The following is a 12765-nucleotide window of genomic DNA, read 5'->3' as shown; positions in this document are numbered from 1 at the left end:
CCAACAATGTACGGAAATGACGCCAATCTGGTGCGCATTCACATGGACAAGGCCTCATCACATAACTCACGATCGTCCCTTGCATTCTACAGGGAGATGGAGGAGGCAAGTGGTATACAGGTGACACCTTTCAATGTGGTACCTGTTAAATCTCCAGATGCAAGTCCTATGGACTATTGTGGATTTGGATTGCTGAAGCGGGCTTTGGGAAAACGGCGGGTGACAACTGTGGAAGGACTTTGGAAAGCTATGCAAAGAGTATGGGACAAGATTTCCCTCCCAGTTCTTCAGAGAAGCCTATTACAGTGGAAATTACGCTGTCGGGCTATTGTTAGGAACCAAGGGAAACACATCGAGCACTTACGGACCTGGCGCCATTGATTCTTTTAAATTTTTAGGTAAATCGAAATTGGCCAAATGTAGACTGAACAACCTCTGTACTCAGCTTACAAAGAGCTATGATCATCCAGGCCAGTGTTTCCCAATCTTCTCGAGCCTAGCGTCCCCTTGGGTGAACGCGATTGTTCTGAGCACTCTTCATTACCTCATCCAATCCACCCATGCACAAGGCTGAATTAAGGCTTGGACGAAGCAGTCCAACAACAATAACAAAAGGTTTAAAATCTTAAAATCAGCACTGAAGAATATACATACACAGGAAAGAAAATTTTACTTTTTAAATTTGTTTTCATTATCCATCTTCTCCCTTACTTTTTTCTCCCGAGAAAAGCATTTACTAAATTTATTTTTTAAAAAACATATGCTTGCCTTCCTCATTTCCAAAAGAAAGATACCAATGAATGTTTCTTCGACCTACTTTTTTTTTTTAAAAAAAAAAAGGAATAAATGCGTATTATAATCAACCTATTATTATTTGTAAATTACATAATGGCTTTGGTCCAAGAAAAAAGATTAGGTCATGAAATCTCAAACGCTCCTAAATAGTCATGCCCCTGAATCACCCTTTTTCGTTCCAGCGCCTCCTTTGGAAACGAAAACGGTACCTGGAGGGCGTTAACACCCACGTTGACAACCACTGATCCAAACTACGTTAAATGGTGATATGTAGTGAGCTGAGTAGTCTTAATGATTTATAGGTCTACATCGCAGTTAGTATCTGGCTCTAATCGTCGTTACATCTGGCTTTCTAGATTTGAGGTGTACTACCTCTTAATTCAAGTACGTTTCCATTTACAATAGACTGCTTACTATGAATCAGGGGTAAAAGTGGATCTGAAAAGATAAGGGGACGCATGACGTCAAGCCGTCCCCCGTGCTTATCTCCGCCCATTGTAATTTTTTCAGAAAGCGAGGGACGCCACAGATATTTTCTGGAAGTGGGGTAACGACGTCCTCCCGCGTTCCCCCTCACTTTTACTCCTGCCATAAATGTTATATCTATATTTGGAACTAAAGCTGGAACTACGCGTAACCATTGGGATACATATTGTCATTCAGGGGAAGACAGACAGTTGGGGAATACCGACACTTCTAAACTTAAAGCGCTGTCAATTCTACCTGGAAGTGAAGGAGTTGGCGTAATCAGTACTAAGTGAAACTGTGGGGTGTATGGAATGTATAGCTGTAAAAGTTTAAAAATAACTAGAATAATTTGACGAGAAATATCTAAGTTTATGAGGTAAAGTGTGAGAGATATGTGAGAAATCAAGGGTCATTGTAAAATTTGAGTATGTTTTGTTAAGTTCTTGTTTGGAAGTAAAAGTTGTATTCTTTAGCACTCATGGTGGACTGCATACAGCTGAACATTCTGCAATTACAGGTAGTTGGTTCATCAGTATGCAGGGTTTCTAACTTGCATAAAATATAGTTAAGTGCAAATACATTCGGAAGACTTTCGACACTCACATTTGGGGCATGTTCGACAGATGCTTTTTTCTCCCTTTCGTTGTGATTTTTAAAACCATATATCAAAAATACTATTTTACATTAGTAATAACATGTAGAAAATAGAATGTCTGCATTCTTTTTCCATTGCCAAACTTTTAACATCTGCACAGAAAAATAGTAAAACAGAAAATTCAAAAGGTGTTGACACACAAAAGAATCTACAGACATAAAAATGTCGCAAAACACAGTAAGAAAATGAGAAAACTCAAAAAGAAACTTACTGTACTATCTGCCGAGGTTAGTTTTACGGCAAAAACAATTTCGCTGATTGGGCTCAATGTAGAAAATATTTTCAGAGGTTTAACGAGGACTGTGTTCTTCATCCAGATGATACCTTCTATGTGTGTCAACAATGTGGAATCTCAGACAAATATGACTATGATGTTTGTTCTTTCCTGTATATGAAGCTAACACTAATATTTTAATCTATAACATTACTTTTGATAACATATGATTAACATAAATTAATAAACACTTTTTCATGAAGTACAGAATTTTTGTGCTCTCTGCACTAGCTCACGTTTAGCATATTATTTTTTAAAAAATTAATTCTTGTTTGATATATATCTTATAACTGAACAAATTTTGTGATTATTCTTTCCTTCATTTCTAAGTCAGTGACATTTTTAAAATATTTTTTGTAGCTGCTAATAAAGGCATTCTACATCCCTAAACTTACAGATTCCCGTGTTTGTTTAAAGCCCACGAACTACTTTACGAACAGTAATGTGCGTTGTGGAATTATTAGTGACATTATCATAGTACGTAAGGTTTTAATGTTGATGTCGGTATTACCCCAACAACCTGATGGTCTTCCCATAGAGTTGGGAAGTACTACACTTCTTCATCGTTCATCTCAATTGTGCCTTCACAACCACACATTACTTTGTGTAACACGTATCGTGTCTGTCAACTAGTTGAAATAATATACTTAACTATGGACTATAATTCGTTTCTTTAATAATTCATTACAATCTTGTAGTAGTGCTAATGTCCTTAGGGTGTCGGTATTGCCCCAAATGACCATATGAGAACTTAGTATCTGTATTTGTCGGAACAAAAATGTCTACATAATATTAATAAAAATACTATTCGACACTTCGGTGTGAAATATAGTTTTCCCTAACAAATTGGACATTTACCAAATAAAACTCAATTAAATTTCACAACACAGCGAAAGGTTGTCTGTTACTGCAGACTGCAGAGACTTGAGGCACACCCCTTGCATTAGGTCATCATTGAATTCTCATTGTCTAAGTAATTCCAGTCACGTATTTTAAGACACCTGCTGCACAGACATTTGTTGCATCCTTCTTCTTTCTTTTTTTAATATGTAGTATTTTTAATATGTTGGCTAAAGAAACGGATAATTCTTAGCTTCTAAAAATCATGAACAAAATAAATGGATATAATTTTAAATTATATTTATTGCTTTTAATAAACTCGAATACGATTTGATATGATTTACAGGAATACGACGCAAATTAAATAAGCAGAATAAAGTAGGTTGTATTGTTACATCTTTACTGTTCTTCAATTATATGAAGATTGTAGATTCGATTTTCGGAGGCGCTTATTTGTATTAAGATTTGCCAGGGCATCCCCATATGATAAGATGGAATTATGAACATACTATTTACTCCGAAAGCTCTCTCTCTCTCTCTCTCTCTGTGTTTCTCCCGATATATCATTTTTTACTGTTTCCAAACTGAGCCAGATAACTACACTCGAAAATTAAATTGTAATAAAGACATGTGTTTACGCCCTCAATTTGTTCCTTCATATGCGTCAGGTTGCATGTTTTGTCATAATTTTAAACCAAATTAATATAAAATTTACGCTAACCATAAGGCACAAGTATAACAAAAATGCAACCATAAACCTTACAATTTCAATTACGTATCTATTAATACGTATTTTCGCAGGTAATATATTACATATACCGGATGATTCACCTAAAGCTTCACCGCGAATAAATCGGAAATGGAAGCTACAATCGACCCTAACAGCACAATTACACAGCAGGCATGTGCCTATCATGTTCCCTCAGGTACATGGAAATATGCCCAGTATGTGCCTTATGTACCTATGACAGAGAAATCACATGGATGGCAAGTGATAGTCACAGTCTATGTTCGCCCCTAGGCACATGCCTGACATGTACCTGGGGAACTTCCTAGTATGTTCTAGGTATGTTCTCCCATACCGTAAGCGAAAATTACTCCCCCAAAATATGTTAAATCGCCTTTATGTGTAATTTGTTTACATTAAGGTGAGTCTAAAAAACACTTTAGAAAGTAAAAAAAAAGGACTCAGGGGTGGCCCCGAACCACCAACCCTTTGATTACTAGACGCGTACTCTTCCGAATTGGTCAGGAGGCGACAAAGAAAACGTCGCTTGTAGAGAGATAAATCCCTGGGGTCTTTTTAATTTGGCTGATCAGAGTGCTCTTGTAACCCTGTATATTCGATGATAACCGTTTGGGATCAGATAAAAATTCGCTCGCCATGTAATTTTATGACAAAATGACGCGCGTCTCTTTACTTTATTTCAAGGTTCTTCCATATTCATTTTCAAATGATCGGCGACAGTTGGCATAAAAAAAAATACAATTCTTTATCCCTAACTACGTAAATGATTAACTGTTCACATATGTATGAAAGATTCATCTTAATTTTTATTCATCAGTTATGTCATTTCTTTCTTCTAAATTCATCTCCCAATCTGATGCATTTGTTGCTTCTTTTTTCTAAGCGATTGTGTACTAGAATGACACAAAGTGAAGTAGAGAGCGCGAGAAACCGTTGCATGTTACTGCGCATGAGCAAATGCAAACAGCTGATTGGCATTCGTGCGTCGCTGCAGATATCAATTATGTGTCATAAGTATCTGAAAAGTATGCACCTAAAGAAAGTACCTCGAACATGAAATATATATGTCCCAAGTGTCGACATAAAAACAAATGACTATCACAGTGCAAAATTGAGCCAGGTATATAAATGCTACATTTGTGGTATAGTCGCAAATATCAATTAGGTGTAACAAGCACCTAAAACTTCAGGTAGCTGAAATACATACTTAGCACATGAATACTATATGTACCAAGTGTCGGATACCTAAAAAGTAGCTGGGACACCTAAATGGCACATGCTTAGCACATCTTGTCCTGTTAGGGGATGCGCTGTTTGCACAGTCGTCAAATGTACACATAACAAGGTCTGATATTTGCAACTCATTACTAAAAAAAAATGAATGAGGTTTTGATTTTAAAAAATAAATGTTGGTTTTTCTTTTAATTTTTAAAGTGGAACGTCTCCGGATGTAATGTAAAGGAAAGTACAAGTAGCGATCATGTCACTCGTGTTTATTGTAGGAGTCGGATTCAAATACACCAAGAAATATCGACGAAAGAATCCTACAGTCCTATTCAACCTATGGACCAAATGATGTTCTTCACCACGCTGTGCTTCGGGGTCGGGTATGTATTTTGTAGTACATGGGACGTCCTCGTCACTAATTGTGAAAGTTCAGCAAAATAGAATATGATGTATTTCGTCGAGATTATGGTATTTTCGAATGCTAAAATAATAATATTATGTTGGTGTGTGGAAATGTAGGAATAATGCTGTACTGTCGTGTACGCTGTATGCTGAGAGATATCTCAACAGACGTAAACTAAGTCGACAATTATTTGTGAACCTCTTCAACCAGCTACGGGAAACTGAAATGTAACACCTCGTTATGAGAAACAAACCAGTGACTAGCATGGCGGGTGAGGTTAGTGTTCTGGCCCGAGTCAGGCAATTGTCGTTCGTATTCTCTACTGTCACACCCCAGAGCTACTGTCTGTGAAAACTGGGCCAGGCAAATGTCATTCGTATTCTCTACTGTCACACCCCAGAGCTACTGTCTGTGAAAACTATCATAATATTCGTGAACAATAGGTCAGAAAGCTACTGATTTGTCTTACATCTTGTTCTCTGATGAAGGAACATTTACTAACCATGGTCAGGTGAATATTCGAAACATGCATTATTGGTCTGTCGATAATTCCAATTGGCTTCGTCATGTGGAACTACAGCATCCGTGAAGTGTATATGTGTGATGTAGAATAGTGGATCAACATGTCAAAGGGCCTGTTTTCATTGACTGCATATTAGATTCCCGAAAGAACGTCGATTTACTAACGAGGAAAGATGTGATGTCACTCAGAGATAATTGTGCCAAATTTGGTGTAGGAGTAGGTAATGGAAATAGAAAAGAAGGCGTGGAAGCATTCGTTTCGCAGGCGTTCGGAATCAGAAATAATGAGCCCTACAGTACTGGAGAGGGAATGGGTTAATACTCAGAGTGAAGACTGAGAAAGCTATTGTGGCTAATGTTTCTCAAACATTCACCCACGAAAACCACCAGGAGAGGGCTGCAACCAAAGTGACACTCACAGTGCTAAAGGAGGTCTGCTGATTGGCATGCCAAGAAAATCCCTCGACTCAATGTGATATGGGCTGCAGATTCCAGCTCACACCGTCAACTGTGAACAAAACAATTTGTACGCGACTCTGATTGAAATGAATGTGGAAGGCCCGTGTACACCATCCGCTACCGCGTCACATTGAAGGAAACTATGAAAAGTACCTGATGGGCTCCAAATGGAAGGAAGCTGTCACAATGAATAAATCATATGTCCATCTCACTGTTGGTGGTCACATTTGGACAGTCACATACTGTGACACTGACGGCAAGGGGCGCAGCAACTTTGTTCGCCAGTACAAGAAAAGTTTCCCCTTGTGATTTTATTGTTATCATGGGATTCGGATATGAGGGTAAGTTGCTGATACGCAAGGTGGACAAAACCGTGAAGGTGAATGCAAGAGACTTCCTAGAATCCATTTTGACACCTATCTATCGGAGACACCCCACAATTGTATGGAATGGACGCGAACCAGATAATGATCCATATGGACAAGACTTACAGTCATATCGCCAAAACATCATTACATTTATTATGAAGAAATGACACAGGAATTAGAAATTCGTATTACTCAGTTTGAAGACATACCCACGAAAAGCCCAGATGCCAGTCCAATCGATTTTGCGCATTTATATTGTTGAAATGGCGTCTTCAACGTCACCACCGGCGCAGCCTGGATGGTCTATGGAAAGCTAGCAGGAAGGAGTGGAACAGAATTTCTATGCCTGTCCTGCGCCAGAGCTTGCTGTAATGGAACCTGTGATGCTGTGTGATAGTCCACAATGCTGGGGGTCCAATAGAACATGATCGGTGGTGGCAGCGCGGTATCTCTTAAGGTAAGTACCTGTCAAAAATTGTCGGATATAAAGCGAACAATCTTCTGTACTTGTAGTATAGAATGGGCCATTAGCAGTCATCTGGTTTCTGTCGACGATATATCTTGATGTATTTGGACTGGACTTAACTCGTGCAATAAACACCATTGATACTCTCACCATTTGTACTTTCCCTTACATGACATTCTAAGGCGTCGTTCCAATTTTAAAAATATTCTTCCTTTTGTAATGGACTACAAATATTATTGGGTATCAAGGTGGCCAACCAAACGAAACAAAGTTTTCTTGACCAGATACGAGACGGGACACAGTTCTTATAATAGAATAATACACTTTCCGAGAAAAGACAAACTCAAATCTTTTCTCGTAGGAAACAGTATTGGGTACGACTAACTGAAATTGCTGATGACTATCAACAAGCAGTGTAATCTTTCAATATTACTCAAATATACATAGTGGTTTAGTTTGACTGGAACGCTTTCCGGAAGATATTTGTCAGATAATTTCTAGTCCATCAACAAATTGGTTTGTAAGCTTTGTGCATCATAGCCATCCCGGTAAATACTCGTGTGTGTATATTTACAACTAAATCACTGTATGCACAGAAACGTCTTCTGAATTATTTCCAGGAGAGGGTAAAAGACAGCTTCCAGTGGGGAGGCAAAGGACGCGCACACAAGCGCAATTGCAAATATATACTCAGTTTCATGAACACGTGCACATAATACGTCATATTTATTTATTTATGCATATTTCTGGGCATTACCGGCACATATGTCCTTTAAGTCCGTGATGTATGAGGGATGACGTCCCTCGGCGAGCATACTATCCGGGGAAGGAGGAAGGAAGGAAGCGGTTTGGAACCTGTATATTAGACACCATCCCGACATTTGCCTGGCGTGAATGAGGAAAATTTAGGAAAAACCTCACCCATTGTGGCTGGCCCATTGTGGCTGTTACATCTTTTCGAACAAGTACCCTCCCCGGGACCATTCGCACCAAAGGTGCGAGCGTTAGTGACTACGCTACGCAGAGCCACAATACATCATATAAAACAATAGTTATTTGCGCTCATATTTTTGTTAGCCACAGCAATTAAACTACAGTACTGTCATATGTGAGTACGAAAATTAGTATGTCTTGATATGTCCTTCCAAGAAATGAATACTCTTTGCAAATCCAGGGGAGGGCAACTACGCCCTTGCTCTTGTGGTCATGTGTATATACACACAGTGGTTTATTATTATTATTGTTTTGGTGTTTAGTCGCAAATTGCTAAACGAATTTAAATTTGCGTAGCTATTTGTAAGTTCTGTATCGCATTTTAGGCAACGTAAAAAATTATTATAGTATTTTACTGTCTTAAGTGGATAGAAAATAATAAAATATATTTTGTACCCTACATCACAAACAATAACGATAATGAAGAGTAACACCAAGAAAAAGTAGTATTTTTTGTGTTTTGTTCTATAGTTTGTCTAAACTGTAGCTGGTTTTGAATGCATTGATATCGAGTTTTGCTGAATCCATAACGCCATCACGAAATGGAGAATTGGAATTATGATGCTGCGAAGTGAATCTTCATTTTCACAATAAATGCACAATAAGTTGATTTCACACAAGTGTTCATTTCCTAAATGATAGCAAACTTATATTCAGATTCAGTTCCCACTTTTCTAAAAGTTCTGAACTAAATACTACTTTTCTTTCTCAGTTTCAATGAAAGCAAGAGAACTTAGCAAAAAGAAAATCTCTGGACTAATGCTTTGTAACAACTAGATGCTTCATTTATGAATTCCTCTTGACATAACTATGAAAGGACAAAGTATAGAAAAGACGGTACTAATAAAGTTCTGTGTTTTAGCTAATGATCTAGTTTCAGAAATGTAAAGATGGGGTTTTGCATCTTGAAATTTCATTAAGCGCTTTACTTCCAGACGCAATATAATGTGAAAGTACGCAAGGTATTTTTGTCGTCAATTCTACGACCAGCCTCCAGTAATATGGTGTGTATTAGTACATCAGCTTGTATTAGTAAGAACCTGAACTATACCTAAAGAAGAAAGGTTGAGTTTTCGGGCGAGGAGAAATTTATCACTGGACGTTTACTAGTAGATGTGACATCGAAAGAGAATCGTTCTGTCTTCAAGTAAAGACAATGATGATGAAAAAAAAAAAAAAAAAAAAAATAGCTACTCACTTCGGTAATAAATTATGGCCCTTAACTGTATCGCATTTTGCGATGCAATATTTCGTTTGCATCGCATTTCTATGATGGTCCCAAACTGCGATGCAATACCACTTAAAAAAAAAAAAAAAAAACATTAAACTAGTATATATATAGTGTTACTTTATATATATATACTCTTTAAGTACGAAGTACAACTAAAAAATGGTAATTACTTTTTCACAACTGCATATCATATAAGAAGATTACTCATTAAATTTCCCATTTCTTGTACTGTGTACCAGTACTGCTTTTCAAGTCTATCCTTTTCAAATAACCGGAATACCAAATGTTTACTGGATTCTTTGCTTCTTGAATTTTACTTTGATCTTGATACTTTTTTAATTCGTTTGTTCGAAGTTTGAACTTCTTAGCACTGAAGGTGGGCGCTCTATATTCAGTACACAAAGGAGGCATACTTGAAGTTAAAACTTGAACCCATTGTTTCCCAGCATATTCTTACAACCATCACGGGTAAAATAACGCTGAGTTTGCATTGAAATAAAAAAAAAAAGAAATAAAAAAGATGAGATTTTGTTTTTTTTAAGTCTGTACATAAAGAAGTTGTCAATGCTACCATCTCACCACTCCACCTGCCTGCATAGAGAACAAAACTCTTCGCTGCCGCTGCCAAGAGGTCAGTTGCTTCCCTACGCGCCGCTGCAACAGGTGGTGAGCGAGAACAGATTCGTAAGAGACAAGAGGCATCACCATGCGCTTCGCCGCTATTGCTCTCGCTGTTGTTTCAACACTTACCTTTGCACACAGTAAGTAATTCTAGATTTATTGTGTTTTGCATTTATTTTATCTGGTAGGTGGACAATATTAAATATCTATATTTAGTAGAAAGCAAAAACGAATAGCACTCTTCTGTCCTTAACCTGAATTGTTTAACAAGTTAGCGGTATAAAAACTTCAACATATTTTGCGACATAATGAAACAAATAACGTACACATGTTCAAGTTATAATAAATTAACGAACGTGATTTACCTATAAAAACAAACGCTAATGGATTCTACTTTGTTACTTTAAAGTGACTTTGGAACATCGCAGACATTAGCAATGTAACATCACGGAGATAAATCTTACAAAGCAAGCTCGGTGGACAAGATGATAGCATGTTCTCCTCACTCCGGAGAATAGGTTCAATCTCAGTAAATAACAATATACTAAACAGAATTATCTCTATTTTCCTCGCCACGCGTACGAGTGATTGAGTAATACTTTGGAATATAATTTCATAGTCCAGCCCACAATGGACTACAGCACGCCCGATGGCTTACTAGTTGGGTGACAGTTGGTCAAAACATCTATCATCGCTATTTGTATTTTCTAGATCGCCATTCATTAACTCTAAACGAAAATACATCTCAAACTGCCTACCGATACTAGTTTATCATCGAAAATTCCTTGCCCTCAACAACAAAAATAGAAAACCGGAGACAGTTAAGACATATTACTCATTCGGTTACATCATTCGAATAACCAATGAAATTATTTATAGTTTCTACTCAAATGAAAATGAAATGAAATCTTTCAGTTTAGTTTCCCATGATTATGCCCTTTAGGCTCAGGGATCAAGGCAAGTGAATGATGATGGAAGAATTGGCGAAATCAGAATGTGGGAAGAAACGGGAGTACCCCGTGAAAACCCACGGACACGATGTTGTCCACCACAAATTTGCTTAGCCAGGAATCGAACCAGGGATCCCAAGTACCAGAGATAAGCGCTTTACAACTGAGCCATCATGCCTCCGTAAAATAATTTCTATCGGACAGGATTCGAATCCATCCTAAAATAAATATGTCTAAAGAGTTCCGTGACGCTAACCACCAAAGCATGAAAGCATGACTACTCAAACAAAAAAATAAAAAAATCATCCTCGACGTTCTACTGGATATTGGGTGCGCCATTGGTACATGTGGTCCCGGGTTCCGTAAAGTAAACAGTATAGTTCATAAATCGTTCATATCCCGTTGTTGTACAAACAGTACATTTTACGAATAATTATCTCGTAGTTGTAAAATTGATAATTAATACATTACCTTAAATGTAAATATATGACTTAACACTGCTTCTTTTTCTTTTTTTTAAAAAAAAAATCTTATTCATCACTTGGAGAATGAGAAAATCTCGCACATTGAGATGAAAATAGGGCAGTAAAAACGTAGTTTCTTAACGCTGAAGATGGGTCCTGCGTTCTACTGGATGACAACAGTGTATTATGGAATTTGAGTTCACCAATAACACATCTAAAACTCACGTGCAATACATTATGAATGGCATACCATGATTCAAATTCGGGACTAGAGATTTCGAGTAAAGAACACTAGAGCTACCAACTCTGTAAGGATGTAACTTGATTACAAACCTTGAGATACACAATTCCACAAATAAAATAATTTAGTCTACATAGTTTTACGTCAGGTAAAAAGGAAGGAGGAGAGAGAAAACGAACGAGATAGAGAAAGAGGGAGAGACTAGGCTGCATTTTGTTTTTTGAGACTTTAGTCCTGTACAACGAAACCATTAAGACTTTTCCCATCCAAAGCCATACTTCAAGCACAGTTCTAAACAATCTGCAGATTAACTCTTAAAAGGCTAAAAATAAACAAAGAAAATATTAACTCGACAGCCTTTCTCAACAGTAAAGAGTTCTGACCGTCCAGATCAATTACTTAAACTGCGGGCTAAGACAATTATTTTTGCGCTTTCTTGACCCACGTTGCCATTTTTTTTAAAAATTCAAGTAGTTCCCCAATTGCCTCATGATGCAGGTTGAGCACCAACCAATTTTTGACGCACTTGCATTCGAACCCAGGTCCATGCATGTACTATATACCCTTAGCATTTGGTTATACCTGTAAGTAGGTTAATAATAGATTGAATTTCTACAACAATGACTGGTTTTCAAGAATGATTTCGTAAAGTGACAATTTTTATCTAGTGAAAGTTCTGGTAAGTGCATCTGTTTTTGAAGTATAATTGTTTCCCTCCAAAAGTAATATTTTCCACATCTTTGAAAGGCTTGCTTTACATATTCATTTAAAAGTGAAAGTTCTTTGGTAAATTAATTATTTCTCCATATATTTTCAAGATTTCTTTCGCATATTCATACGCAAACATATTTTGTTCTTCACGCACACTTTTTTTTTTTTTTTTTTTTTTTTTTTTAGCTTGGAAAATGCGCTAACATTTACAGATGTGATAGTAAAGCATATAATTAGGTTCGAACAACGAAGTTACAGGATATTGGTTTTACATTTAAATTACTGTATAGAAGACCTATCACTCTGTAAGGAAGGTATTTTATACACAT

At 37.2% G+C, this 12765-nt stretch overlaps 2 protein-coding genes across 3 annotated transcripts in view; one reads left to right on the top strand and one right to left on the bottom strand.

Annotated features, from left to right (window-relative positions):
- Positions 1-12765, bottom strand: part of LOC145679241 (cytosolic carboxypeptidase 1-like) — a 160139-nt gene that overhangs the window by 73552 nt on the left and 73822 nt on the right. The gene's annotated exons all lie outside the window — the stretch shown is intronic.
- Positions 10050-12765, top strand: part of LOC145676887 (uncharacterized) — a 56088-nt gene continuing 53372 nt past the window's right edge. Inside the window, exon 1 of one of the 2 annotated variants that reach the window (XM_081747671.1) lies at positions 10050-10210. In XM_081747671.1, coding sequence (XP_081603797.1) covers positions 10156-10210 — 55 coding nt within the window. In that variant the 5' untranslated portion in view covers positions 10050-10155. The remainder of the gene's footprint in view (positions 10211-12765) is intronic. The other variant, XM_081747672.1, reaches the window with a different exon arrangement.

Source organism: Thermobia domestica, chromosome 2 (genome assembly GCF_964235325.1).
Source record: "Thermobia domestica chromosome 2, izTheDome1.hap1.1, whole genome shotgun sequence".
Taxonomy (NCBI): Eukaryota; Metazoa; Arthropoda; class Insecta; order Zygentoma; family Lepismatidae; genus Thermobia; species Thermobia domestica.
This window is presented reverse-complemented; position numbering and strand designations above follow the sequence as displayed.